Below are 27,702 nucleotides of genomic sequence, written 5' to 3'. Positions count from 1 at the left end.
AGATATTTATTCACTGTGCCGACGGCGGGCCGTTAAACTCTTGAACCCTTAACACATTCTCCTTTCCCAGTGAAGCCCAACAAGAACCAGTCTGTCCTGCAGAGACCTGGCATTTGCCCTACAGTGACGTCATCCGAATTTGCCGTACAGTGGCTTCAAGAGCAAGATGGCGGCGGGAGGCAGCGTTACCAGGGCGACCAAGGCTGGCGTCGACCGGCAGCGCCGGGCAAGAGAGGATTAAATTTTGTGTTTCGCGCCTCCTTTGAGTGACGCGGGTGACGTGCGGGTGCGGAGGGAGGAAAAGCGAAAAAAAAAACAACACAATCAATCGCCAAGTGGCGTTGTTGCCCGCACGGCCGCCCGGGTTAGCTCAAGGGGCAAAGAGAGAGGGAGCGAGGAGGGTGAAGAAAATGGACCCCAACCGGATCATTCAGGCGCTTAAAGGCACCATCGACCCCAACCTCAGGATCGCGGCCGAGACCGAGCTCAATCAGGTGAGGCCCCGGGTTCCTCCTCTGCCTCTCGCTGCTTTCGTGTTGCGTGGGTTTTATTCTGCTCGTCGCCGTGGTCGAGGCCTGGTCGAGAGCTTCTGAGCTTCGGCCATGAAGGGGAGGGAAAACGGGCCACTGGCTTGGGAGAGTTTTCACCTCCCTGGTCCCTGGGACCGAATGCCCTTTTTGCAGGGACAAAATCATTTAAAAAAATATATTGTACATCACCATATTATAAATGGATAATTCACGCCCAATATACATTTATCAGCACTTAAATATGAAGAAGGCAATATGGTTAATTGCTGCAAGGAGTTTTATTTCAGCCCTTTCAACTCCCATTGATTTTTTTTGTCTTCATCTAATGTTGAGAGGTGCCATTGCTTTTTGAGGTTATATGAGGTTACCTGGTGCAGCACTGAACCACACACACACATCAGGAAAGTACATAATGGGCTGAGATTTTCCTGGGGACTTGTGCCAACGTAATGGCGTAGGGACCCTTGAATGGCGCAAATTTTCCTTCCTGGGACTTTTGCCCTGCTCTGCCGTTAACCCAGGTTGAAAGCAATTAGAAGGTAATTATCACAGCCTCGCCCCCCCATTAAAATCAATGGTGATTTTCCTGCAGTTAGAACACTTTTCGTGCTGCTACCGTATGGGCCCAGAAATTGCTGGAAAGGTAATGGCGAATTAACGGTGCCCGCCGTTATTAGTTTGCAAAAAGCCCAGCAATTTTTGGTGAAGAAGAGATACGTTATGAGTTCTGATTCTCCACAAATTGATGGACATTAGCCTCGACAATACTGAAAAAATTGCCGCCTCTCCATTGAAACTAATTGCATGTCATGAAATTGCTGTATTTCTGCTGTAAATGCGAATTAATCTCACCGCTGCCAATTAGGGCTGGTAATTCATGTCGAAAGGACCCTCTTAATGATGCAATTTATGGTCCTAACCTTGGAGGCCCAGAAAGGGAACGAATGAAGCTGTGGAGTCTCGCTCCAGCAAGTAGTGAATTGTTCCTCGAGGTTTTTTAAACTTTTTTTCTATCTGCCTTGGCAGTATTTTTTTGCCAAACTTGCCACCCACACTCCTGTTAGTGTCGGAAGGCAATAATTTTCAGGACGCAAAGTTGACACTCAGATGCAAAGTAGATAGATTTCTTCCAGAAAATAATTTTGGGATATAGTGTATGATTAAGAATGTTTGTACATTTCCGACCTGCCATTCATTTAAGGACCAACACAACCATTCCATAAGAAATAGGAGCAGGAGTAGGCCATACGGCCCCTCGAGCCTTCTCCGCTATTCAGTAAGATCATGGCTTATCTTTGACCTCAACGCCACTTCCCCCCGCCCCCCCCCCCCCCCCCCCGATCCCCATATCCCTTGATTCCCCTAGAGTCCAAAAATCTATCTCAGCCGTGAATATACTCAACAATTCAGCATCCACAGCCTTCCGGGGGTAAAGAATTCCAAATATTCACGTCCTCTGAGTGAAGAAATTCCTCCTTATCTCAGTCTTAAATGGCTGACCCCTTATCCTGAGACTATGCTCCCTAGTTCTAGACTCTCCAGCCAGGGGGAACAACCTCTCAGCATCTACCCTGTCAAGCCCCCTCAGAATCTTGTATATTTCAAGGAGATCACCTCTCATTCTTCTAAACTGCAGAGATTATAGGCCCATTCTACTCAATCTCTCCTCATAGGACAACCCTCTCATCCCAGGAATCAGTGTACTGAACCTTCGTTGCACCCCCTCTAAGGCAAGTATATCCTTCCTCAGATGCCAAACACAACTGGGCTACAATGTCCTCTTCTGCTTGCTCTTTTAAAAAAAAATTACTTTTCCTTTGTCTCCTTTTTCTCTCTCTCCTAATCCACTCTCCTTTTTTATTTCTCTTTCTGTATCTAATTTGATTCTAATTCACCCTACTTCCCTCTCTGTCATTCGCTCTGTTTCTTTATCCTGTTGTTTCGTTGGTTGAGGAGATAGACCATTGGGCATGACATTCATGAGGTCCCCGAGGCCCCGATGACATCACCATGCTGTTATTCGCATTTCCAGCAATTTGCGGTGCAAACATAGTGCGATTTGGGTGCGGGTGAAGAAAAAAAGTCCCAATTCAAGTCGCTCACCACGAAATGTGCCATTCCAGCAATTTCTGCACCTTAGAAAAAAAACAGGCTGTAAGTGGCCTGGCAGCAGCATGATTTATTGCTCCAAGAACGGGTTTAAACACCCAGTTGTTGACAATGTATTACTATTGCAAAGATTAAATAACCAGGATCTTTGAGTATCCACTTCCTGCACCTGGAATTTTAATTTTAATATTAGCACACCATATGTACGCCACCCATTCAACTTATGAATTTGTTTTCAGCATGTAAATGATCCCTTGTTTACCCACGGTGCTCTACCTCACTAAAGCTACTAACACAACAAACATCTTTAACAACTCTAATCTGCTTATTTATCACTATCACTATTATTTCAAGCATTTATGAGTAAATTCATGTACATAAACCACAAAAACATTTCAAGTCCATCTACTTACAGGAAAGTCAGCGTGTCGTTATGTAAAGTTTTGCTGTCCGCAAAGATTTGCAATCTTCAGTCTCACTCAAACCCAGAACTTTCCAATAAGTTGAAAATTCAAGGTTAGCGGGCTTGGCTCTCATAATCCACGAAAATAAAAGTCAATCATTTTATTGCAAAATTATTAATTATTTTGTAATGTAGCTCCTCAGAGTGGCCTGAATTCATAGATTGCACGCAAACTCGAAGAAGAACACTACACTGCAGCTTAAAATAATTGTAGGTTTCATTCACTGAAACCCTCCAGTGGCTCTGGATGGTGAATGTGCCGTCACTTCAGCTCTTTGATCGGCACAGAGTGCCTGATTTGCCGATATGCTCGCTGTGGCGTATTACAATGAGAAAACCAGCACAATCTGGAGCAAGTCAGCAACGGTGAGATTGGTAGGGTGGACCGTGAAATTTACAGTGTACGTCGCCAATCTCTCAGTCACAGGAAAACCTGGGCCATTGAAAAGGCAAACTACAAGGGCTGGCGATCTGAAATCACACAAAACGCAGCAAACACACAGAAAAGACAGATTGATGTTTCTAGTGTAGACTCTGCATCTGAGAAAACCTTTGCTCTTCTGTGTGTCTTCTGTTTTATTTTATATTGTTTGGCATTACAGTTTTTCTTATGATTAGAAGTTGCTCAGATTCACTGGTATGTCTGCACTGGCGACTAAGCCTGTTGCGATCTTCTTGTGCTGGTTATGGTGCAGGATTGTCTGGTTGGAATCAGTTAACTGCTGCAGCCTCTTGTGTGGTTTTCTTGTTCACTTGCACGTGTTCATTTTCCAAGTGTGAGAAATCAGTATGCGGAGCAGTCTGTCTTGTGTGTTTTATAAAGGTTCATCATGACTTCCATACTTTTGTACTCTCTGCCTCTATTTATAAAGCCCAGGATCCCGTATGCTTTTTTAACCGCTTTCTCAACCTGCCCTGCCACCTTGTGCACATATACCCCCAGATCTCTCTGTTCCTTTACCCCTTTTAGAGTTATGCCCTCTAGTTTATATTGCCTCTCCTCGTTCTTCCTTTTGAAATGTATCACTTCGCATTTTTCTGCATTAAATTGCATCTGCCATGTGTCCGCCCATGCCAACCAGCCTGTCTATATCCTCTTGAAGTCTATGACTATCCTCCTCACTGTTTACTACCCTTCCAAGTTTTGTGTCTTCTGCAAATTTTGAAATTGTGCCCAGTTCGCCCAAGTCATTAATATATATCAAGAAAAGCAGTGGTCCCAGCACTTACCCCTGGGGAACACCACTGTTCACCTCCCTCCAGTCCGAAAAACAACCGTTCACCACTACTCTCTGTTTCCTGTCTCTTAGCCAATTCTGTATCCATGTTGCTACTGCCCCCTTTATTCCATGGGCCGCAATCTTGATGATAAGCCTACCGTGCGGCACTTTATCAAACGTCTTTTGAAAGACCATATACCAACACATCAACTACATTGCCCTCATCTACCCTCTCTGTTACCTCATCAAAAAACTCTATCTGGTTAGTTAAACACGATTTGCCTTTAACAAATCCATGCTGGCTTTCCCTAATCAATCCACCCTCGTCCAAGTGACTGTTAATTCTGTCCCGGATTATCCTTTCTAAAAGTTTCCGCACCACTGAGGTTAAACTGACTGGCCTATAGTTGCTGGGATAATCGTTACACCCTTTTTTGAACAAGGGTTTAACAGTTGCAATTTTCCGGTCCTCTGGCACCACCCCCGTATCTACGGATGTTTGGAACATTATGGCCAGAACCTGTGCAATTTCTACCCTTCCTTCCCTCAGCAACCTAGAATGCATTCCATACAGACCTCTGCAAGTGGCCTTTTACAAACGTGTATTAATGTAGGCTTCCGAACAGTACAAGGACATTTATAATTTTGCCTTTGGGAGCTCAGTTAAAGCATAATTGTGGGTGTGTGAATTTTTTGTATTGTGCCCACTTGAGCTGTGAAAAAGTCTGACAGTGCAATTATGGGTTCTGTTAGTATAAATTTGGGTTGTGTCTAGAGAGAGCTTTTTGAGCTGTATAATGTAGGGCCAACACCGTGCATTTATATAGTAATCTTCACAGAAAAACACTGGAGTGCTTTGCAGAGAGAAGACAATGAATGTCGAATGAGAGGGAATGAACAGCTGGAATGGAGTTAGGGGCCAGGGCCGAAAGAGCAGGTTGAAGAGAAAGTTTTTAATTAGGTTTATGAAAGTTGGATTAGAGGAAGTGAGGGGGAGGAAATTCCGGAGGGCAGAATTTGATGGCTGAAAGGACAAAGACGATGGGAATAGAATAGCCCAGTGTCAGAGGAGCGAAGGATGTGAGCTGAAGGAGATCACTAAAGTAGAGTAGAGTATGGTAGTGGAGGCAGATGGAAGTAAGGACAAGAATTTGAAGTTGATTCAGAGGAGCACGATCGGCCAGTGTAGCCTGGTGAGAATTGGCGTGATGGTTTTGAGTGGGCAAAGACATGGGCTGTGGCATTCTGAATAAAGCAGGGATGCTGGCCAGGAGAGCATTAAAGAAGTCAGACCGTGGCGTGATAGAGGCATGGAGTAGAATATCAGCAACAGTGAAAAAGGCAGTCCTGGCGATGGAACAGATTCTGGTGAGAAATTTAGTTTGGGATCAACCAATAACAACAACAAAACAACTTGCATTTATATAGCGCCATTAACGTGATTAAAAAATCCCATGGTGCTTCACAGGAGTGTTATCAAACAAAATTTCACACTGAGCCATATAAGGAGATATTGGGACAGGTGACCAAAAGCTTGGGCAAAGAGTCAGGTTTTAAGGAGCGCCTTAAAGGAGGAGAGAGAGGCGGAGAGATTTAAGGAGGGAATTCCAGAGCATAGGGCCTAGGCATGTGAAGGCTGTTAATGGTGGAGGGATGGAAATCGGGGATGTGCAAGAGGCCATAATTGGAGGAGCTCCGAGATCTTGGAAGGTTGTAGGGCTGGAGGAGGTTACAGAGATGGGGAGGGGTGAGGCCATTGGGGAATTTGAAAACTAGGATGTGAATTTTAAAATCGAGGCGTTGCCTGACCAGCAGCCAATGTAGGTCAGCGAGCACATGGGGGATGGGTGAACGGAACTTGGTCCGAGTTAGGATACGGGCAGCAGAGTTTTGGATGAGCTCAAGTTTATGGAGGGTGTAAGGTGGGAGGCCGGCCAGGAGAGCATTGGAATAGTTGAGTCTAAAGGTAACATAGGCATAGATGAGGATTTCAGCAGCAGATGGGCTGAGGCAAGGGCAGAGACCGGCGATGTTACGGAGGTGGAAGTAGGCGGCCTTGGTGATGGAGCAGATATGTGGTCGGAAACTCATCTCTGGATCAAATAGGTTGTGAACAGTCTGGTTCAGCCTCAGGCAGTGGCCCGGGAGAGGGATGGAGTCGGTGATCAGGGAACGGAGTTTGTGGCAGGGACTGAAGATCATGGCTTCGGTCTTCCCAATATTTAATTGGAGGATATTTCTGCTGATCCAATACTGGATGTCTGACAAGCAGCATGACAAATCAGAGGTGGTGGTGAGGTAGAGCTGAGTGTCACCCTACATGTGGACTCTGATGTGATTTTGGATGATACCTCCAAGGTGCAGCATGTAGATGAGAAATAGGAAGGGACCAAGGATAGATCCTTGGGGGACTCCAGAGGTAATGGTGCGGGAGCGGGAAGAGAAGTCATTGCAGGTGATTCTCTGGCTACGACTGGATAGGAATGGAACCAGGCGAGGGCCGTCCCACCTGGCTGGACAACGGAGGAGGATGGTGTGGTCAACCGTGTCAAAAGGCTGCAGACAGGTCGAGAAGGATGCCAAGGTTCTGTATTACCGGACTTAGCGTGAGGCGGCAATTGGTGATATTGATGGAGCTAACTTAGAGGTGTGTAGGATCTGACAGAAGTGTAAGGGGATGGCTTCAGTTGTGTTTGCATTAAGCTGGAAGTAATTTTGATTCATTGAAGACTTTGTGTCAGACAGGCAGCTGGGCAATCTAGCAACAGCTGTGGAGGTGGGGAGTTAAAGCTGGATGTCATCAGTGTATGTATGGAACTTGATCTTGTGTTTCCCGATGATGTCACCAAGGGGTAGCGCATAGATGGCGAAGAATGTATCAACATTAGGTTCTTGGGGTACACCGGTGGTGACAGTGCAGATATAGGATGAGATATCATGGGAGAACATGTAGTGTCCTCATTGGGTTAGGTATGCATAAAACCAGAAGAGAGGAGAGTCATAAAAGTTGACTGTTGAGGAGAGATGTTGGCAGAGGATTGAATGACCAAAAGTGTCAAAGGCAGCGGACGGCTGAAAAGGATGAGAAAGGGACAGTTAGCTGTGGTCGTAGTTACAGAACATGTGATTTGTGATTTTGACCAGAGCAGTGTCTGTGCTGGGGGAGGGGAGACCGAAACAAGACTGTAGCATCTGAAACAGGGAGTGGTGTGTTTGATTTGTGAGGCAACGATGAGTTCTAAGACTTGGGAAAGGAAAGATAAGACTTGAATTGGGTAGAAATTGGTGACGATGGATGGGTTTACTGTAGGTTTTTTGAGGAGTGGTTTGATAGCAGCTGTTTTGAAGAAGATAGGTACAATACCAGAGGATAGCAATATGTTGATATTGTCCAGTGTCCTCACTGCCCTGTAGGCACACTTGAGTCTGATTTAGCAAACAGTCTCTATCTTCCAAATCAGCCAGCATCCTGAGAGACTGCAAGAGGGTGAAGCCGAATGATTTTTTTTCCCCTCGACTTGAAATTGCCAAATTGGCGCTACCTTCTTCCGAGGAGAACGGGGTGTGGCAAGTCTGCGAGGTGGCATTAATGGTCGGTTTGCCCACTCCCTGATGCTACTTTGTGGGACAATGTCAACACTTGCTAATATTCCTGAATGCATTTAGCAAGCCAGAGTAGGAGGTGGGTTCAACGGCAGACTCACAAGAAAGGAGCAAGACCAATTGGGTATACTGGACGAGGTTGTAAATGCGTCTGATGCCAGGAGAACAGCTAGTGTCTGCCCCCGGTCACCCCTCGCTGTGTTTAAATGCACAAGATTCACACTTCCAAGAGTTCTTAATCACCCATTTTTATTTTCAGTTTGCCTCTGACCACACTCTTGAAAACAGGAGGCAAACATATACGGTCAACGGAGCAGTGGAGATGGTTTTTCAGCCATTCCTTTGATGGTAGCACTGACGTAGCCTCCCACATCAACGCCAGACTGCCATGCTGTTGTGTTGGCTAAAAAAACATGTCTGCTTGTGGCTGAGTGGCTTAAGAGCTACTCTCACCAGAGACAAGAATACAATATTTTTATTTGCTGCTGACTTATATGGATCTTTCTCAGCCACTGGGGAACGTGCTGCCACTAACAAAATAGTTGCAAACAGACTTCATAATGAGGTTGCGCACTGTTCTTCAAAAGTAAATCCGGCTGCTGTGGAAATTCTTAAAATCATCAACAGAGCAATTTCTGCAGCATTTATTGCAAAACATTCTCCGCACAAATTACTGACTGGGGTCCTTCCTGTTGAATACCCAGAATAGAAAGTAGCACATTTTTGAAGCCTCCAGTACCCAACCACATATGTCCAGTTGACTCTTTCTCCCATGAGATGTGTGCATTTTTGCATTGGTACAGTTACAGAATGCAATGTTGCCTTGTTCTGTCTACGACCTGAGTTATGGAATTTTGCCTGGAAGCAAATAGCCAAGCCAGGTGGATGTGTGTATTTCAGTGGACAGATCAGCAGAAAATTAAAATTTTTCATCCAACTCTGAGGTTTAATACTGCTTCTACTCCACACTTTTGTGCAGCTTCCTTTTAACTGGTGTTAGCTGAGCCTAGACCAGCGACTTTTCTTTGGGAATCTGCTCCACGTGTCTGTTCCATTAATTGTTTCACATACGCCTGTAAGGTTACCTTGCAGATACCTCCTTTCCAGTTGAGAAGTCCAAGTTTCTCTAATCTTTACTCATAACTCAGGCCTTTGACATTGGGCATTAACCTCGTGGCTCATTTCTGTACTGCCTCCAGTGTTGGATGTCTCTTCTGTGTCTCAGCGTTGAGAACCGGACACAGGTGAGATCTGACCAGAATACTGTACAATTTAATCATAGCTTCCTTTGCCTTGTATTTTGTTGTTTTGGCTATATAGTTCAACGCTCGATTGGGTTTATTGATTGCTGGGCATGTTGAGTTTTGAGCATAGTAGGAGTCCAAGATCTCTTCCAATGTCCTCAACTATTTCAACACCATTCGTGGAGCACGTTTGTTGCCCATTTCTCCTTCCTATGTGTGGCATCATTTGAAGAGGCAGTGAAATGCCTTTCTCTCAATTGCTTCTCTGTGCTGCATCTTTTGCAAAATTAACACTAGCAGTAAAAATAGCAAACATGGAGTGTGTGAAGACCAAGATATATAATATGAGGAATAGCTGATGTCTCAGTTATGATCCACTACTGAAAGGTTACAGGACAGTTACCCTGCATGTAACTGCAGACTACAATTTGTATATAATAGATCATGTTGACTTACAAAATGTATTACTGTAGAATTCCTGTTTTTAAAAAAAAATTAAGTTAAGATGGTCCAAAATCCAAGAATTCTCTCCACTTTGTTAGACATAGCTCCGTTGGGCACTGCAAACCTATTTTTTTTTTGGTTTTTACTTCAATCCTATTAATTAAATGTCTGCTTTTTGGTGGATGTTTTGCTCTGTAATGTAATTGTTCTCAACATATACGAATTTAACACTGACTCACTTAACATTTGTGTCCTATACAGTTCCTTTCTACAGTTGATGCCAGTTAATGAGACAGTTGGGTGCTTTATCAGGCACCAAATGATTTTTTTTACAGCGAGTTTTTCCATTTGATCAGGATAATTACAGTTACACCATGGAGACCCAATTAATAGGCTTTACTGACACTTTGTACAATATCCTATGCATTATTTAATAATTCATTTCTACCATTTAAAGAATTTGAGTCTAAGCAACAACCTCTTTGATTTCACATCAAGAATGTGCTGATGATGTAAAGGTACTACCTTTACAAAGCCAATTGTAAACAATTTTGCAACACCAAGTTATAGTCCAGCAATTTTATTTTAAATTCACAAGCTTTCGGAGATTTTCTCCTTCCTCAGGCAAATGTTTCAGGAGCTCTTGAAACATTTGCCTGAGGAAGGAGAAAATCTCCGAAAGCTTGTGAATTTAAAATAAAATTGCTGGACTATAACTTGGTGTTGCAAAATTGTTTACAATTGTCAACCCCAGTCCATCACCGGCATCTCCACATCTTTACAAAGCCACACAGACCATAAGGTCCTGGACTCAATTCCCAGTTTATGCTGAGTTAGCTGCTTTCAGCTGAGCAGGTGGGAGTGGTAGTATAATTGTCTCTGGGCTGTGAAGAGGAAAATTAGCCAAGTTTCCTGCTCTTTATTCTTATGTAGCAACTTCTGCCGGAAGCTGTGCACGTGTCAGTGTCAGCTGTGAACAGTATCAGGCTCATCTATGATGCTCTGTATGGCTGATTAGTTTGCTGACACTATCAAAACTCATGCATGAAAAAGTCTACTTAGCGAGCTAGCAGATGACTGCTGGTGCCTATGGAACTTCCCAGCAAGTCACTGCCTTCAGGAGAGAAGGGGAGGAAAAACTAGCGTCCAGCGCATGTTTGTCTCACTTCAATGTGTCAGGTATTAAACAGGAGAAAGGGAAGTAATTTCATGCTGGTTTCTTCTAACCTGGCGCAGAAAATTTACGAGTACCTGCGAATCTGTAAACTTACATCACCATCAGCACTTACCCTGTAACTGACCTAAGGATGTGCATATTTACAATTAGACTTTGTAACCGTAAAGGGGCAGGCCAATTTAAACACCATTCTACTGTAGCAGCAGAATAATACATTGCAGGTTGCAGTGTGGCAAATTTGATTTTGCCTGTGTTGCTTGAGCTGAATTTTTGTTCTGCGAGGATCAACACACTGTGATTAAATCTGTACCCCTAAGGTTTCTTCATGGCAGGATTGGGCGGGGGGGGGGAGATGGTTCTTTGATTCCTCGATCTCACTATTGTTTAACTACAGATATTGGGCAGAAAAGGGTGCACTCTGGATCATATGGGGATGTGAGTTCCATCTATGGGAGTGACTAGTGCTGCTGAACCTGAGAAAATATCTAGCAAAAAAAAACCCCAAATTGTGAAGCATAGTATAATGCACCTATCATAATAAAGCAACTAAACATATGACAAAGAGCAATGCCACGAGAGATCTGCTACTATACCTATATGTATAATACATATAACTCTTATCCTGTAATTATACTGCTGCTTTAGTGTTAATGCAAAATGGTTGACATAAAAGTGCTATGTAACTTAGTAGTCAGGCTGGTGATCTAACTTCTCATGACACTAAGGTTAAGTGCTATGAGACTATACCTAGTAGAAGTCAATTGGACTGCCTGGGAACTTTAAATGCAAATTTATAATGCTTGCAGTGTTAGGAGAGAACAAATGCTTCCACCTGTGCTCCACTAATAAAATCTAAATCACCAGCGAGCAGAGCTTGGCGCACAAGTGCGTGCGCAAGACTCTGTTATTACAGGACAGATTAAGGCCCGCAGCAGTTCATGGGGCAGTTAGGCCCGCACTGCAGTTTGCAAATACTAGTTTGAGCCCAGTACCTGTGGTATAACTGCACTGTAATATTTTCCTTCGGAGATGTCCCTACTTGTTTTCTCTAATAACACCAAAGCCCTCCAAATGTCTAGTTTTCTTTTTAGTAAAGGTTAGATGAAGTAGAGTGGGAGGAGGCTCGTGTGGAGCATAAACCAGTTGGGCTGAATGGCCTGTTTCTGTGCTGTATATTCTGTCATTCTATGTAACCCATGGCCTCCTGATTGTAGAACAGCTGCTGCTAAGCTAATTCTGGCAAAGAAGTAATGGCTCAATATGCTTGCATTCAAGAGATGATTTCTCTCTCTCTTGGAGTGATGGAAATAATGTGCGACTGTGTGTAATTAATTTTTTTCACTGGATGGTAATATTGCAGTGGAATGGTTTTCTGATGACTTCTGCCCCAAGATGCTGAATACAACAGCAGTAAATTGCTATTCGAGTGGACCATTACATTTTATCCCTGGGCTAAAAGAGTTGACCTAATCAAATTCTCTATCTGTTGTGGGATGAAAAAAAATGTTGACCTCTATTGTTTCAGAGATGACTGCTGACCATCATTGTGATGATAAAGCAAAGGAGGAAAGAAAGAACTTGTGTTTACATAGCGCCTTTCATGACCACAGGACGTCCCTTGAGATGAGCTTCTGACCACATATCCATTCCATCACCAACACCGGCTACTTCCACCTCCGTAGTATCGCCCATCTCCGCCCCTGCCTTAGCTCATCTGCTGCTGAAAACCTCATCCATGCCTTTGTTACCTCTATTGACTATTCCAATGCTGTCCTGGCCGGCCTCCCATCTTCCAACCTCGATAAACTTGAGCCCATCCAAAACTCTGCTGCCCGTGTCCTAACTCACACCGAGTCCCGTTCGCCCATCACTCGTGTGCTCGCTGACCTACATTAGCTACCGGTCCGGGAACACCACGATTTTAAAATTCTCATCCTTGTTTTCAAATCCCTCCATTGGCCTCGTCCATCCCTATCTCTGTATCCTCCTCCAGCCCTACAACCCCCCGAGATCTCTGTGTTCCTCCAATTCTTGCCTCTTACGCATCCCCGATTTTAATCGCTCCATTGGTGGCTATGCCTTCAGCTGCCTAGATCTGAAGCGCTGGAATTCCCTCTCTAAACCTCTTCGCCTCTCTAACTCTCTCTTCTCCTTTAAGATGCTCCTTAAAACCTACCTCTTTCACCTGTCCCAATATCTCCTTTGTGGCTCGGTGTCAAATTTTGTTTTGATAACCCTCCTGTGAAGTGACTTGGGACATTTTACAGGTGCTATATAAATGCAAGTTGTTGTTTACAACCAATGAAGTACTTTTGAAATGTGTGGTTTGCCAACTAATATTCTGTGTTGGCTGAAAAAAAATTTCAACCTAACAGAAAAAGGGCTTCATTGTAACACTTCTGATTAATAGCGTTTCACTTTTGAATGTGAAGATGCCATCATTTTGAATGAATTCCACCTCTGAATGCTTAGTATCCTATTGCTGAGAAGTTGCAATTGGTTGTAGCAGAGTTTAATACTGCACTTTAAATGAAATAAAGGAATTAAGAAAACAGAGCTTAAACAAAATACTAATAACTACTTGCCTTCTGCTGAGTTCCCCCCAGTGCTCCAATGGGTGAAGGGAACATCCAGTTATAGAACTAAACCACACAGACCAGAGTGTTGAATCTTGATCTTGTGCTGAATTAGCAGACCCTAGCTGGGACAGCAGCTGGATACTTTACAATTGGCCTCAGCACCTCTGGACTGAGGTCCGCCAGGATTCCAACTCCTGATTGCTGTCCAGCGACTTTTTGCTGGACAGTACACGTGTGTGGATGTCTGGTGAGGGCAGCATTAGACTTGGTGGAGTAACACCTGACACTTCACTTTCTAACCCTATATATAAGAATGGTTACTTGGACGAGGTATTGAAGGGCTATTGGTGTCTATGGAGCTGCAGCCCAGCAAGAGTTGGCATGTCCAGGAGATAAGCCGGAAAAAAAAACCTGCTTGTTTTGTGTTGCAGAACAATGCCTTGCACTTCAATACTACATCTAATTCCACACACAACAAAATAGATTCCTTATGGTTAGACAGGGACCTAGAACAGTCCAGATATTCGTTGGTGAAAACCTTTGATGCTGCAAATTGCTTGCAGTTCTTTGTATGGCACAGGATTAATGATTATACGTAGTCGAATGCCAGATTGCATGTTAAAGTGCTGACACTCCACAAATCATTGTAAAACGTACACAGAATAAATAGTCTGTACTGTTGGCTAAGTTACTGGCTATTTTGTCAGGAGCAAGTGGCAAACATGCCTGAGTTTACACACTTCCAGTATAGGTAATTAGATCCCGAGGTGCAGGCCATGCAACAGGGACTGGTAATTGACTCCAAACTAATTGCTGAGTAGTGCACGCTACATATCTGGGTTTGAGCTTGTAACGAGACTGGTTTATTTAACATAAACTTAGCAGTCCGTATCTATTTGTACAATGCAATTGATTCTGAATTTTTTAAAATTAAGATTTTAAGTTAATATCTAGTATTGGTAATTTGAGGGGCACTCACCAGTATGAATTTAGAGAGAGACTGGAGAACATCACGCGTGGTGACATCAGGGAAAAATTGAAGTCGTCTCTCTATTAAGCAAAATCATACCTTATTTGGGACACTCTGGAATCAAACAGCTTATTTAGGAAAAAGTGAAGCTCTTCTATCCAGTAAATTCTTCGTGGAGGGGAATTGAATTCTGGTGTAAAGCACTATTGTTCATTAAACTCATGGTGTGTGTAAAGGTCCTTTTAAACTATTTAGTGCCCTTGACTCCTATTTTGTGGGTCTTGAGCAATTGCACAGAGCCTTGGTCAAACCCCATCTGGAGTACTGTGTTCAGTTGTGGGCACCGCACCTCCAGAAAGTTACATTGGCCCTGGAGGAGATGCAGGGCAGATTCACCAGAATGATACTGGGGCTTAAGGGGTTAAATTATGAGGACAGGTTGCATAAACTTGGTTTATGTTCCCTTGAGTTTAGACGGCTGAGGGTTGGTCTAATCGAGGTGTTTAAAATGATAAAGCGATTTGATAGGGAAGGTTGGGTTTCCATTGAGTCAGCTGGCCTCAGTCAGGCAGTGGTGAGACTCTAGAGTTGGCCTGGGCTAGGGAAGGGAAAATTGACCAGGGTTCCCATTCCTGATCACTGTTTTCAACAGGGATCAAAAGACAATGTTATTGTTAAAGGACAGAATCAGACTTTGCTCTGTTGCCACCATAGTTACATAGCTTGCCAGCATTGTCCAGATTGATCATTGAAGAATGGCCATTTGGACATGGTACCAGAGGATGGTTGATGCCAATAGAATTGTACCTCAGCATAAGCAACTGTCTTCAGGAAAGTATGGCTGCAGGAAGAAAATGAGGCTTAGTATCATAGCATGTTACGGCACAGGAGGAGGCCATTCGGCCCATTTGTGCCTGTGCTGGTTCTTTGAAAGAGCTGTCCAATTAGTCCCACTCCCCTGCTCTTTCCCCATTGTCCTGACAATTTTTCCCTTCAATATTTACCCAATTCCTTTTCAAAAGTTACTATTGAATCTGCTTCCAGATCATAACAACTCGCTGGGTTAAAAAAAATGTTTTCTCATGTCGCCTCTGGTTCTTTTGCCAATCACCTTTAAATCTGTGTCCTCTGGTTACTGACCCTTCTGCCACTGGAAACAGTTTCTCTTTATTTACTCTTTCAAAACCCTTCATGATTTTGAACACTTCCATCAAGTCTTCTCTTAGCCTCCTCTGCTCTAAGGAGAATAACCCCAGCTTCTCCAGCCTGTCCACCTAACTGAAGAGGAAGGATGGGGAGAACTTAAATCTTCACTGTATTTTGGAAAATGGAATAATTTTGAGGGGGAGGTTGTAGTTCTTTCTCACCATGTTAGTAATCACCCTGGATTTCCTCATTCAGTCAGGGAGCCAAGAAATCCAAAAACACTGGATAGAAATCCAACTTATTTTTCAGGGTTTGACACATGTCGTTAATCTGTTGAAAGAAAGATGTCCTTTCCATGAGGAGTGCAACAATGTGCACAACTATTATTTTCTTATATGGCGATTGGAAAAAATGATTTCAGGATTGAGAGCTATTCAGATGATTCAAATATTGGTTGGCTTACTGAAAGGAATAGGAGATAGCAAAGAAAAGAACGATTTGAGACTGAGACAACTAATGAGGCAGAGTAATGCGGTAGACAGTAAAGTAATAGTTGCTTAACTATATTTTCTTATTTAGTATAGATAAAGTAAACCCTGATTATTACTTCAAGGCCAATTAAAACCAGAGGGCATAAATTAGGTCGAAGTAAAATTAGAACAGATAAATGAAAAAAAAGATTTATTCAGAGTGCTAAATGTTTGGAATCATCTGCAAAGCAAAGTAATAAAACTAACATTGGGGTTATTCAAAAGACAATTCATTGTCATGTTGGGAGAGTTGATGTCCTAAAGGGATGATCTTGGATGGGCTGAGTCGCCTTCTCTCGTCCCTGAGTTTTCTTAGTGAGGCAAAGAGCTCGGAGAGACGAAACAGCAATAAAGTGAGGGGGTAAAGTGGGAGGAAAAGGGATTTGAAGCAGAATATTAGACTGGGGGAAAAGAACTTTTGAAATGTAGCAGTTAAATTTATAGAGCCCCCCCCCCAAACAAGTAGTTTTCTCACACAATAGTGACAACATACTAGTTGACAATGTGCTTTCTAAAAATCATCAGCGTTTTTAGAAAGCTACATGACGTGTCTTTTTTTTTACATTCTAAATAACTTTCCAAGATGCTTTTCCATTTTTTTCCTACAACTTTATCCCCTTTCCTCTCCTATTGAAGGTATTGACACCCTCAGTAGAGTATGATTCCATAGGTAGTAATCCTACTCCTGTACCTTGCTAAGTACCTTGATTGTTCATGTGTAATTGTTAATAGTGAGTGTTGACAGGCTATTCAAGGGAGGTGGAGGATCATAGTGGAGCCCCATCTATTGTTCATGTATCAGTGGTCACTGAATGCCAAACAAGAATGGGAACCAAGACACAAAATGTAGGCTAATACTTCACTTCAGTACTGAGAGAGTGCTGCACTGTCAGAGGTGCCCTCTTTTGGATGAGATGTTAAACTGAGGCCCCATCTGCCCCCTCAAGTGGACATAAAAGATACCATGGCACTATTTTGAAGAAGACCGGGGGAATGAGTTCTCCCCAGTGTGCTGGCCAATATTTATCCCTCAACCAACATCACTTTAAAAAAAAACATATTATCTGGTCATTATCATATTGCTGTTTGTGGGACTTGGTGTGCACAAATTAGCTGCCGTGTTTCCTACATTACAACAGTGACTGCACTTCAAAAAGTGCTTTGTTGGCCGTAAAGTGCTTTGGGACATCCTGATGTTGTGAAAGGCACTATATAAATGCAAGTTTTTTTTTACTTCTCCCAACCCTGGCCACTGGGCACTGAGATCACTTGTAGTGCACCTACAACTGTCTTGGCTGAGATATACTAATTCACCACATCAGGGATCAAACCTGGAGCCTTCCTGTCTGTATGGCTCAAAAATAGAGACTTTGCCTCAGAACTATTGGGATGTTTACAGACTTCAATTGTGGTCTAATTTTGGACGTTCAGTAAGTGAATGTATTGTTTAATTTTACAACTGTCAAATAATTGTGGCTTAACCTTGGATTGTTAAGCATTCCACTCATGAAATATGCCAATATGTATTACAATTCAGACTGTCTCCCAACATTCCCTATTCATGTTCATCATGCACAGCAAAGTGCAGTTTCCAAGATTGCACCTTTTATGTGTGAGGTGAACAGGAGCTGTTTACCATGTGATTAACAAATTAGTCTGTTGCCGAGTTATTTCACACTGAAAGCGGGATGTTATCATGCCATCCTGTCCTTTCCGAAAAACTGATAGTTCAATTTATTTACATAATACTTAATTTCACAGAATATTGGATAAGAAGCGGATAATTAGCAATACAATATTTGGCTTGCAAACCACTTTAAACTGTGACCTGTAATCAAAATATTTAAGTGTCCGAGTTCTTTTCAGAATCTTTTAACTGAATCATTTGACTTTGGATTTTGTTTCGACTTCTGATGCCCAACTTGCATATCAAATAGTCAGCTCAAAAGAACCTGTAGTTTGGTACCAATGAGAGAACATGTAAACATTTCAAAGAGCTGACTCAATTACTGATGCAATTAGTTTGCAAATAAAGGCCATGAACTGAACAGTATGAGAGTTGCTGGCTAGATAGCTCCCATGGAAATTTTCTTTATGTTTGGACAGAATTTGTGCATCACTTCAACTGTCTTACTCCCATGTAAAGGCAAAAGAATTCCTTTCAGAAAGCAGTTGAAGTTTCATTTTCAACTCATAATACATTGACCTACCTAAACTTTCACAAGAAAGAGATATAATATTAGAGTTGAAGCAAGATATGACTCTATTTCTGACACAATTATATAACTAAAATTTCAACTGAATGTTCACTTAGCTACTCCCCAATACCTCAGTCATTTTTTGATGTATTTGCATTTCCCCTTCTATTTCTTTCCCTACTGATTACGCAAAGATTTTTGTATCTTCTCTCTCTTTGTTTAGGCTCCCTGATCTGTTCTGCTGTCTTACTAGGATGCCTGGTAGGCAACCTGCTCCCAGGCCTCACTGAATCTCAATTTTCGCTTGGCTGCCAGCAGTTGAGAGAATAGCCAGGCTTGGCTTCCCCACAGATTTGTTGTATTTATTTTAAATTGTCATCAAGCTATTTACTCTCTTCCCTTTGAAATAGCTTCTCTCCAATGACTCAACTGAGATTGGAAATTTGCTGTGGTGCTGGCATTCCATCATACTATCTTTTGTGAGGGTAGGAAATCTCAATGGCTCACGCAGTTCTTTTGGTGAGAAAGATGTGACCTGCTCCACGCTAATGCTACCCTGAGCTGGCTTCCAAAGGCTGGGGAGGAATGTCCTTCCCTCTGACCTCCGCTCAGCACCTTGGCCACTGGGAATTCAGTGGAGTTGGGATATTGGACCTGTACATTTCAAGGCAATGACATTGTCCAAGGGGTCTCAGCTCATTGCACCATTGCCATATCCTTCCTGATTCATCATTATTGTCTCTTATTCTTTCACTCTTGCTAAAACTTTGCTTTGTACATGAGGGCATACACGTAATAAATAATTTTGCAGTTATTTTCTCTTCACAACCCTGTCCCTCCTCAGTTTCTGCAGATCATGCCTCACTATGGCGAAACAGGACTCTGTCATTATCACTCTGAGCTGTATCGAAAATGTGCGCGCAAGTGGGCCATTGGATATGCTCCCCACCCCCCCACTCCCTGGGCTTTGCTTTACCGTTCCTCGCTATCTCCCAGTATATAAGCTTGTGAGTATATTCTCACAATCAACCAACAATAACTTGCATTTATACGATGTCCCAGAGCTGTGATGAAAACAAACACTGAGCCGTAGAAAAAGAGATTAGGATCAGTGACCAAAAGCTTAGTCCAGGAGGTGGGTTTCAAGGAGGGTCTTAATGGGTAAGAGGAAGGTGGAGAGGCAGAAATCTTTAGGCAAGGAATTTCAGAGAATGGGACCTAGGTAGCTGATGGCACGGCCTCCTAGGTTGAGGCAAAGGGTGGGGGATGCGCAAGGAGTCAGAGAAATGAAGAGTTGGCAGAAGTTGGAGGGACAAGGCCATGGAGGGATTTAAAGACGACAGGAATTTTAAATTTGAAGCTTTGAGGTCGACAAGGACCTCTTCAGCCACTCTATGAAGCCTTACTTTCAGTTCATTGAAATAAAAATATTTTTCCAACTTCTTGTGAGGTATAACCTCAGTAAAAGAAAGAACAACGTGCATTTATATAGTGCTGTATCTTGTGTCTCAGAAATGTTCCAAAGTACGTCATATGCAGTGGCTGTTATGTAGGCAAACACAACAGCAATTTGCATATAGCAAGATCCCACAAGTTGGATGAATGTTTTGATGATAGTTAAGAGAGGTACATTGGCCAGGACAGTGGGAGAACTCCTTGCTCTCCTTTTGAATCTGTAGCACCAACCTGAACCACTGGAATAGGGAGACAGGGACAAGTTTCAACTGAAAGACGGCACCTCTGATAATACAGCATGCCCTCTTTACTGCACTGGAGCAACAGCCAAGTTAATGTGCTCGAGTACTGAGCACACGACCTTCTTACTCAGGGACAAGAATGCTGTCAGCTGAGCCAAGCACTGTATTTGCAACAAGGATTTATCCCTCACTCAGCAATGTCAGCGGGGCATAAAGCAGTCTGTTTGTACCAGAGGAATAGAAGCATTAACTTTCTGTTTCTCCTTCTCCTCCCAACCGAAATGTTTAATAGTTGTGCAGCCAGGAAACTTTACTATGGCAAGTAAACTCAAATAATTGACTGCCTTGGGAGATTATGTGCTTTATTTGTGAGACCAGGATGTGGCTTGATCTTGTTGGCTGCTCTGCTACCTTTTTTTCCACTCCTTCTTATTTCTTTCTCTCTTATCTTTGCAAACACACTCTTTTGTCATTCCTCCATTGTATTTCTTTTTCAGGCTTCCTTCCTACCTTCCCTTCCCTCCCACAAGAACATAGGTTTGAAACAGGATAAATTTAGTCAAGAATGACTTCTCAACCTGCACAAGTAAGTGTCAGCAGAGGTGTGGTGAGTGAGAATGGGATTGGAGGCCGAGATGATGAGGAAAGGCTGAGACTGTGGTTGGGAGGTAAATGGGGACAAATTAACAAGATAGAGGATAGCCTGCTGTCAAGGTTGTGATCAGATAGAAAAAGAGAAAGATAGGAACTTTCACAACCTCAGGATGTCTCAAAGCGCTTTACAGCCAATGAAGTACTTTTGAAGTGTAGCCACTGTTGTAATGTAGGCAATGTGACAGCCAATTTGCTCACAGCAAGCTCCCACAAATAGCAATGAAATGACCAGACCATCTGTTTTAGGTGTTGGTTGAGGGATAAATATTGGACTGGACACTAGGGGAAAAACCCCCTGCTCTTCTGCGAAATAGTGCCATGGGATCTTTCATGTCCACCTGAGAGGGCAGGCGGGGCTTTGGTTTAATGTCTCCGCTGTAAGATGGCACCTCCGACAGAGCAGTACTCCTTCAGTACTACACTGAAGTGCCAGCCTAGATTATATGCTCAAATCTCTGGAATGGGACTTGAACCCACAATTTTCTGACTCAAAGGCGAGAGTGCAACCACTGAGCCAAGGCCCTGGATGGAAGCTGCAGCTATTTGCAAAGACTGGACATCACTGTGACTGTAGTGTAAGGACAACAGATTTATTTTTTTCTTGCTTTTGAATATAGTTTCTTAAATATACAAAGTATTTGAAGTAGCTAAAAGCACATTTGGAAGTACAGTCAGAATTTTCATACATTGGAAGCAGGCAAACAGTAAAATAATCCCTCATCAGGCTGTGTGGTGAGTTGACTCAGTCTGGCCTGTCAGAAGAGGATGAGAGTGAACTGTACTGAAATTTGATGCATAGACTTTGGTTTGTAAATCCTGTTTTTGTTTCCAGTGGCATGTGGTAAATTTGGTTTTGAATTTGCTCTTCTTGAACTTAATTTCTGTTTTTTTTTCAGTCCTACAAGATCATAAACTTTGCTCCCACATTGCTTCAGATCATTGTGTCTGATCAGGTTGAATTTCCAGTCAGACAAGCCGGTGAGTTTAGGCAATCCTCTTCTAAGATACTTTCAGTTTTCACTTTGCGATCCAGTGTTAACAATGAGCCCTCTTGGGGTGAGGTACAGCACAGCCAGACTTAGAATAAAATTCCCTATGCTCTTCCGATACTGATAAGCTTTATCTCTAACTTCAGCCATCTTTATTTTCTCTCTGTGTGATGTTATTAGTTTCCCGCCACTTTATGACCAGTTATGTACTATGGACTTGAGTACCCAATCACTGTAGTTAATGACACCAAACCTCATTTTGATAGAAGCCATATGGCCGGCAAAGAAAGTAAATGGGTCCCATCAGTCAAGGTTAGATTTGAATCCTGAAGATGAACTGGCTGTGCTTGACTTATAGGGCTGCAGTATCTTTGACAACGATTGGAATTATAACAAAGCTGCTGGTCTTTGTTTCAATGTATCAATGCAGAGAAATAGTTTGATTATTAGACTGAATAGAAACCAGTTGGTTGCTTGGTTCATTATTTTTCCACCCTTCTACTGTGTTGGAAGTCTTCTGTTTCCCTGACAGAGAAAGGGCTGGAGCCTGTACCAATGCTGGAGAGGGGGGAGTTGGGAGAGGGGGAGGAGTTGTCACATGCAACAGTGAAGATGGAGAGGAGATCAAGATTACTGGCCCTCTGCTTTTTGCCCTGCCCTCTCTTCCCTGCGTGGATCAGCCTGGCCTGCGCTGTGCACCTCCCCACACTGCAGCTGCGATCAGAGACCTTCTGCGTGGGAAGGGAATCCTAGAAATGACAGCACGGAAGGAGGTTGCCATTTGGTGACCATCGTGCCTGTACAGTGCTAGCTGTTCAACTCAAGCTATCTGCTCTGTATATTCTTCTCTTTCAAATACTTGTCAAATAATGTTATAGTCTTGTGTCAATAGCTATTTGTGGCAAATAACCCTTTGTTTGAAACATGATCCGGAGCAGGAACCCTGGCTTGAAATACTATGCACTGAGAAATATTTTGTTGCTGCATCCATTCTTCGAATTGAACTTCCTGTTTTTCTATCTAATTAATGGATAGCGGCTATCTACATGAAGAACATGGTGACTCAGTATTGGCCGGATCGTGATGCGCCTCCTGGGGAAGCTATGTTGCCTTTCAACATACATGAAAATGATCGCCAGCAAATCCGTGACAACATTGTGGAGGGGATCATTCAGTCTCCCGACCTAATCAGGTACGGTCTAGTTAGAGACAGCCATCACTGAAATTCAAAGCCAGTGTTTACTTGTGTGGAAGAGCAAGCTGCCTGCTGGCAGAAATAAGATAAAATGATCCCCAGTGTCAGTGGCTTGAGCCTGGAAAGTGAACGGTGGAAATTCAGTGGATGAGGTGTATATGGGTTTTCAGAAAGCCTTTGACAAAGCATCACACAGGATACTATTGGAGATCATCAAGGATTGTGGAATTTGGGGGAGGGCAGCAAATTAGATTTAAAAATTAGTTAGCAGAGAGGAACCAGAGAGTAAGAGTTAAAGGGCAGTTTCTCAGAGTGGATTGAAGTGGGTAGCGGTGTCCTACAGGGTTTTGTTCTGGGACCGCTTCTGATGGCTGCGTACATCAATGATTTGGATATAGAGCTAGAGAGACCGATGTCCAAATTTGCAGACAATACTAACATAGGAAGCATAGTAAATTATTCTGTGGACCAAAAGAAGCTGCAAAGGGATATTGATGAGATCATGGGATGGGCAAAAAGGTGACAGATGGAATTCAATGTCAGTAAATATGAGGTGGTACATTTTGGTTTTTCTTAAAAAGAAAAGTAATAATTATATTTTGGGGGGGAAAACTGGGAGATGTGGGAGAGCAGAGGGATTTGGGGGTTGAGCTTCACACTGCATTGAAAGTAACACCTCAAGTGAATAATGCCATTAAAAAATTCTATTGGAATACTGGATTTCATGGTAAGGAGCATAGAATATAAAAGTTGAGAAATAATGGTGAATCTATATAAAACCATAGTAAGACAACAGTTGAAGTATTGTGCAGTTTTAGGCTCCGCACGATAGGAAGGATGTTGTGGCAATACGAACATATGAAAATGTTGGATAGGAAAAGACCAACTGGTCCATCTAGCATGTCCCGTATTGTGGCATCATGATGCAGATACTCCCTAGTCACCTGGAGCCATGTAATCTCTTGGGAGATGCAAATTACCAGATAAAAACCCAGGCCAATTAGGGGGAAAAAATCTACAACCCCTTTAGGCGATCAAAACTAGTCCAGCAGACCACATTGAGCCTGATTTATATTGCAGAGTACCTACCTCTTGTATAACGTGATCTCTGCCACAACCAGAAGCCGATCTAGCTATCCCTTGAAGGTGTACAGTGAATCAACGTTCACCCCACGAGCCGGCAACCTGTTCTACAGGGTCTGCTATTCTCGGGGATAAGAAAAACCGCCTAACATCCATCCTAGTTCTGCCCTTACATAACTTGCAAGCATGACTCTGATCCTCCTTAATCTATCCAGTTGAAATAATTTGTCCAGGTAAACAGAATCTTGTCCCTTCATTATTTTATAAACCTCGATCAAATTTCCCTTGAGTCTACAATAGAGAGGGTACGGAACAGATTCACTATGATGCTACCTGTATGAGGAAAAAGGAAGAAAAATTTGAAAAATTGTGGCTGTCTTTGTTAGAACACAGGAGATTATGGGGTGATTTGATAGAGTTTAAAATTATGAAAATTGGCCAGAGTAGATAGAAACACACTGTTTCCAGTGATTGAGGGGTCTAGAATGAGGGGACATGGATATAAGATTAAATGCAAGAGATTTAGGACAGAGAGCAAGAGAAACCTTGACAGTGCATTCCACGGTCTCACAACCCTCTCAAACAGAATTAGTGATTGAAGTAGAGACCGTGTCAACTTTTAAGAATAAGTTAGATATGTGGTTGGAGGAAAGGGGAATAAAGAATTAGGAATTAGGATTCATGGTCATGTGAAGGATAAACACTAATTGGTTGGGCTGAATGCCTGTTTTCGTGTTGTAATTTCTATGTGGAGAGACTGGGCATTTTTAGCCTTGAGAAAAGACAACAATTATTAGGATTTTGGCTTCTCTGGATACTTTTTCTCCTGTCCAAATCAAAAACTAATTTCCATGTGAAGCTCATGCTCCCTGTGAACTGAAGCAAGATATTGTAATCTCAGATACTGTGCCCCGGATGAATAATAGACCCATTTACTGTCTCTGGATTTACACACAGAATTTCCACTACATGCCCACGTCACTTCTGAAGGCAATTAACCCATACTTTTTAGACAGACTAAACTGTCAAACAGGTTTATTCCCAGTCATTTACAAAAGTAGGCAGTAACAACGAGCTGTTGAAGTCAGTCATAAATACATAGCAGTTTTGAACCTGTTCATAAAGTGTTATACAGACAAACCCATCAGTTCAGTTCCTTTGACGGCTTTCTTTGCAAATCTTTCTATAAAAGATGGACTGATGCTTCTTGGAATGGGAGTGGCAGTCCAATCCCCAGTGGATGTCGTCTTTTTCTGAATTATGTTGGCGTCCTACTATTATGCGGCTGCATATTGCCTCTGTATGGCTAGGTCAAGACCATAACTAACCAGTATATCAAAAGTGCTGGATTCTTGGATCCACCAAACCATTTGAAATAGTCTTGCCTGAGAGAAATTAGATTGCAGGTGTTACAGATTTGGGTCTGCTGTAGTTACCTACTCTGATGCGATGGATTCAGTCGCTTCAGGTCTGAGCGTCTCAATTTTGTGGGAGTTGACTCACGTTGCCTTATATCTCATTGTATGCTAGTGCGACCTGGGGGTGTAACGTTACCCCTTGTGACTTGCACCACATATTCTTCTTTTTCACACGTACTTCTTCAGTCTCTCGCCAGGCAGACTAAACAAACATTTGGTGACATGAGGCCGGATACAAATCATTATGTTGCTTTATTTTTAGTAAGGTGCACATACAGAGCAGCAGTTACAACCAGACTCACTTAATTCCATCTGTACAACTTATCTGCATGTAATAATACAAAATAAAGAATACGCCATGATGGCTCATGTCAGTGTGTTGTCTTACTTTATTTAAACCAGATGGCTTCCAAATATCCTCCAGTATTTCTGACCTCTTCACTTTTGTGAAAGCCCTTTAACTTTCCCTTTAACACGTGTGTCTGTTCTTCTAGCCATCCTGTTTCAAAATACCTCTCGCCCTGTGGCTCTGCCTCTCTTATCCCAGACCAACAGGGATTGAAAAATTTTCCAACACATGGATGTGAGATGTTTTTCGATTCCCCAGACGCTAACAAATTGCTTATTCTTTACTGTCTGGGTAAAGCAAATTCCACGTAACATATTAGCTCCTTTTCAAATAGGTGCCTTTTGAAGAGAATTCATTTTGCTTTTTAAAAAAAAATTAAAAGTAACTTTTTTTTCTAGTCACTTATCGTTAAGAAAATATATTATGATATGTCTTAGATCCGAAGTGGATGACCTCACACTTCCCCTCATTGAATTCCAGTGAGAGACTAGGGGCTTTGGAGGAGCAAAGGGATTTAGGCATACACAAATCATTAAAAGCTAGTGCACAGATACAAAAAGTAATCAGAGAGGCTAATGAAATATTGGCCTTTACCTCAAGAGAGTTGGATTACAAAGAGGAAGAAGTGATGCTTCAGTTGTAAAGAGCCTTGGTCACTGCGTTCAGATTTGGGAACTGAACCTCAGGAAAGATATATTGGCTTTGGAAGGGTTACAGTGCAGAATCATCAGAATAATAGAGTTAAATTATGAGGACAGGTTGCATAAACTTAGCTTATATTTGAGTTTAGAAGGTTGAGGAGTGATCTAATCGAGGTGTTTAAAATGATTAAGGGATTTGATAGGTGGATATAGAGAAACTGTTTCCTCTAGTGGGGGAATCCAGAACAAGAGGGCATTATCATGAAATTAGAGCCAGGCCATTTAGGAGTGAAATCAGGAAGCACTTTTTCACACAAGAGACAGTGGAAATCTGGAACTCTTTACACTCTTGTGAGAAGGGGTAGATGCTGGATTGAAATTTTCAAAACTGAGATCGATAGATTTTTGTTAGGTAAGGGTATCGTGGAATATAGAACAAATCAGATCAGCCATGATCTAACTGAATGGGGGAGCAGACCCGAAGGACACTTAGTTAAACAATGGACAGCAAAGTCCATATCACAGGCACAGACATGCCAATAGCCACCTGGGTAGTTGACATGTGTTGTCTTTATTAAGGTTATCATGATTAGATTATGTGGTTCGTTAATAGGCCAGTGATGCATGCTGAACTATTTATAATACCTAAGTAGACTGAGTCTTAATCTCACTTACCTGTACAATAATATGATTTAAAAACTTCCATTTTACCTGTCAGGCATATTCTCTCAAATATAATTACCATCATCAGAGTAAAAAGGAATTAAAACTCACTGTTTACATTCTTGTGAGCCGTGGGTGTAGGGAGTTCTGGTTCAGATATTGAACTCGGTCTTAAGAAGTTTTTAAAATGGCTGCAGCACTTGCCAGCTATGGAATCCTATCAAGAAATGTTTAAAGTTTTTATATATGTCTTGAAAAAATGATCGCTAGCCTCTGATCTATCATAGCAACTAAGGGGTGTGGGGAAGCCATGTAGAAATGTATATTATTAAATAGTATATAAAGGGTAAATGTTTTGAGGGAAGGGAACTTTTTTATTTCTAAATTGATGAGCTAAGATTGGCAGAACGGCTGCCTCCATTGTTCATGTGAATTGCAATGCTCATCTTTTAAAAGGCAGTGACATACTTCCAAGCAGCACAGTAGCCGACAGTAGCCCAACTTGTTTCTACGGTACCTCCAGCGCCACTCTGTGCCAGCAGCTTACTGGGTACAAGAGTGGCTGAAGTAAACCTCTTGTGATGATTTACTAATCTTTCCCCACATTTCCCATGAGGAAGCTTCCAAGAATAGAAAATGTTTTATTCCCAACACTAACATCCTTCCCCTTAATGAACACAAAATAAGAATGAAGCACTTTCACAAGGTGTTGAGATTTTCTGTCTTTCATTATATGGCTCGTTGGTTCATTTCCTGCTTAGTTGTTGTATAGTGCTCCTTGGGCATGCCAGGTATCCAGT

General features: G+C 42.5%; 1 protein-coding gene across 2 annotated transcripts in view; it reads left to right on the top strand.

The window, feature by feature from the left end:
- Positions 1-307: 307 nt before the first annotated feature.
- The window catches only part of ipo8 (importin 8), a 96,506-nt gene continuing 69,111 nt past the window's right edge, over positions 308-27,702 (top strand). The window contains exons 1-4 of one of the 2 annotated variants that reach the window (XM_067999890.1): positions 412-494; positions 20,408-20,496; positions 21,461-21,542; positions 22,589-22,745. In XM_067999890.1, coding sequence (XP_067855991.1) covers positions 20,476-20,496; positions 21,461-21,542; positions 22,589-22,745 — 260 coding nt within the window. In that variant the 5' untranslated portion in view covers positions 412-494; positions 20,408-20,475. Of the gene's footprint in view, positions 495-20,407; positions 20,497-21,460; positions 21,543-22,588; positions 22,746-27,702 lie in introns of both variants that reach the window. The other variant, XM_067999889.1, reaches the window with a different exon arrangement.

The sequence above is a fragment of the Heptranchias perlo genome, chromosome 18, assembly GCF_035084215.1.
Source record: "Heptranchias perlo isolate sHepPer1 chromosome 18, sHepPer1.hap1, whole genome shotgun sequence".
Classification (NCBI taxonomy): Eukaryota; Metazoa; Chordata; class Chondrichthyes; order Hexanchiformes; family Hexanchidae; genus Heptranchias; species Heptranchias perlo.
This window is presented reverse-complemented; position numbering and strand designations above follow the sequence as displayed.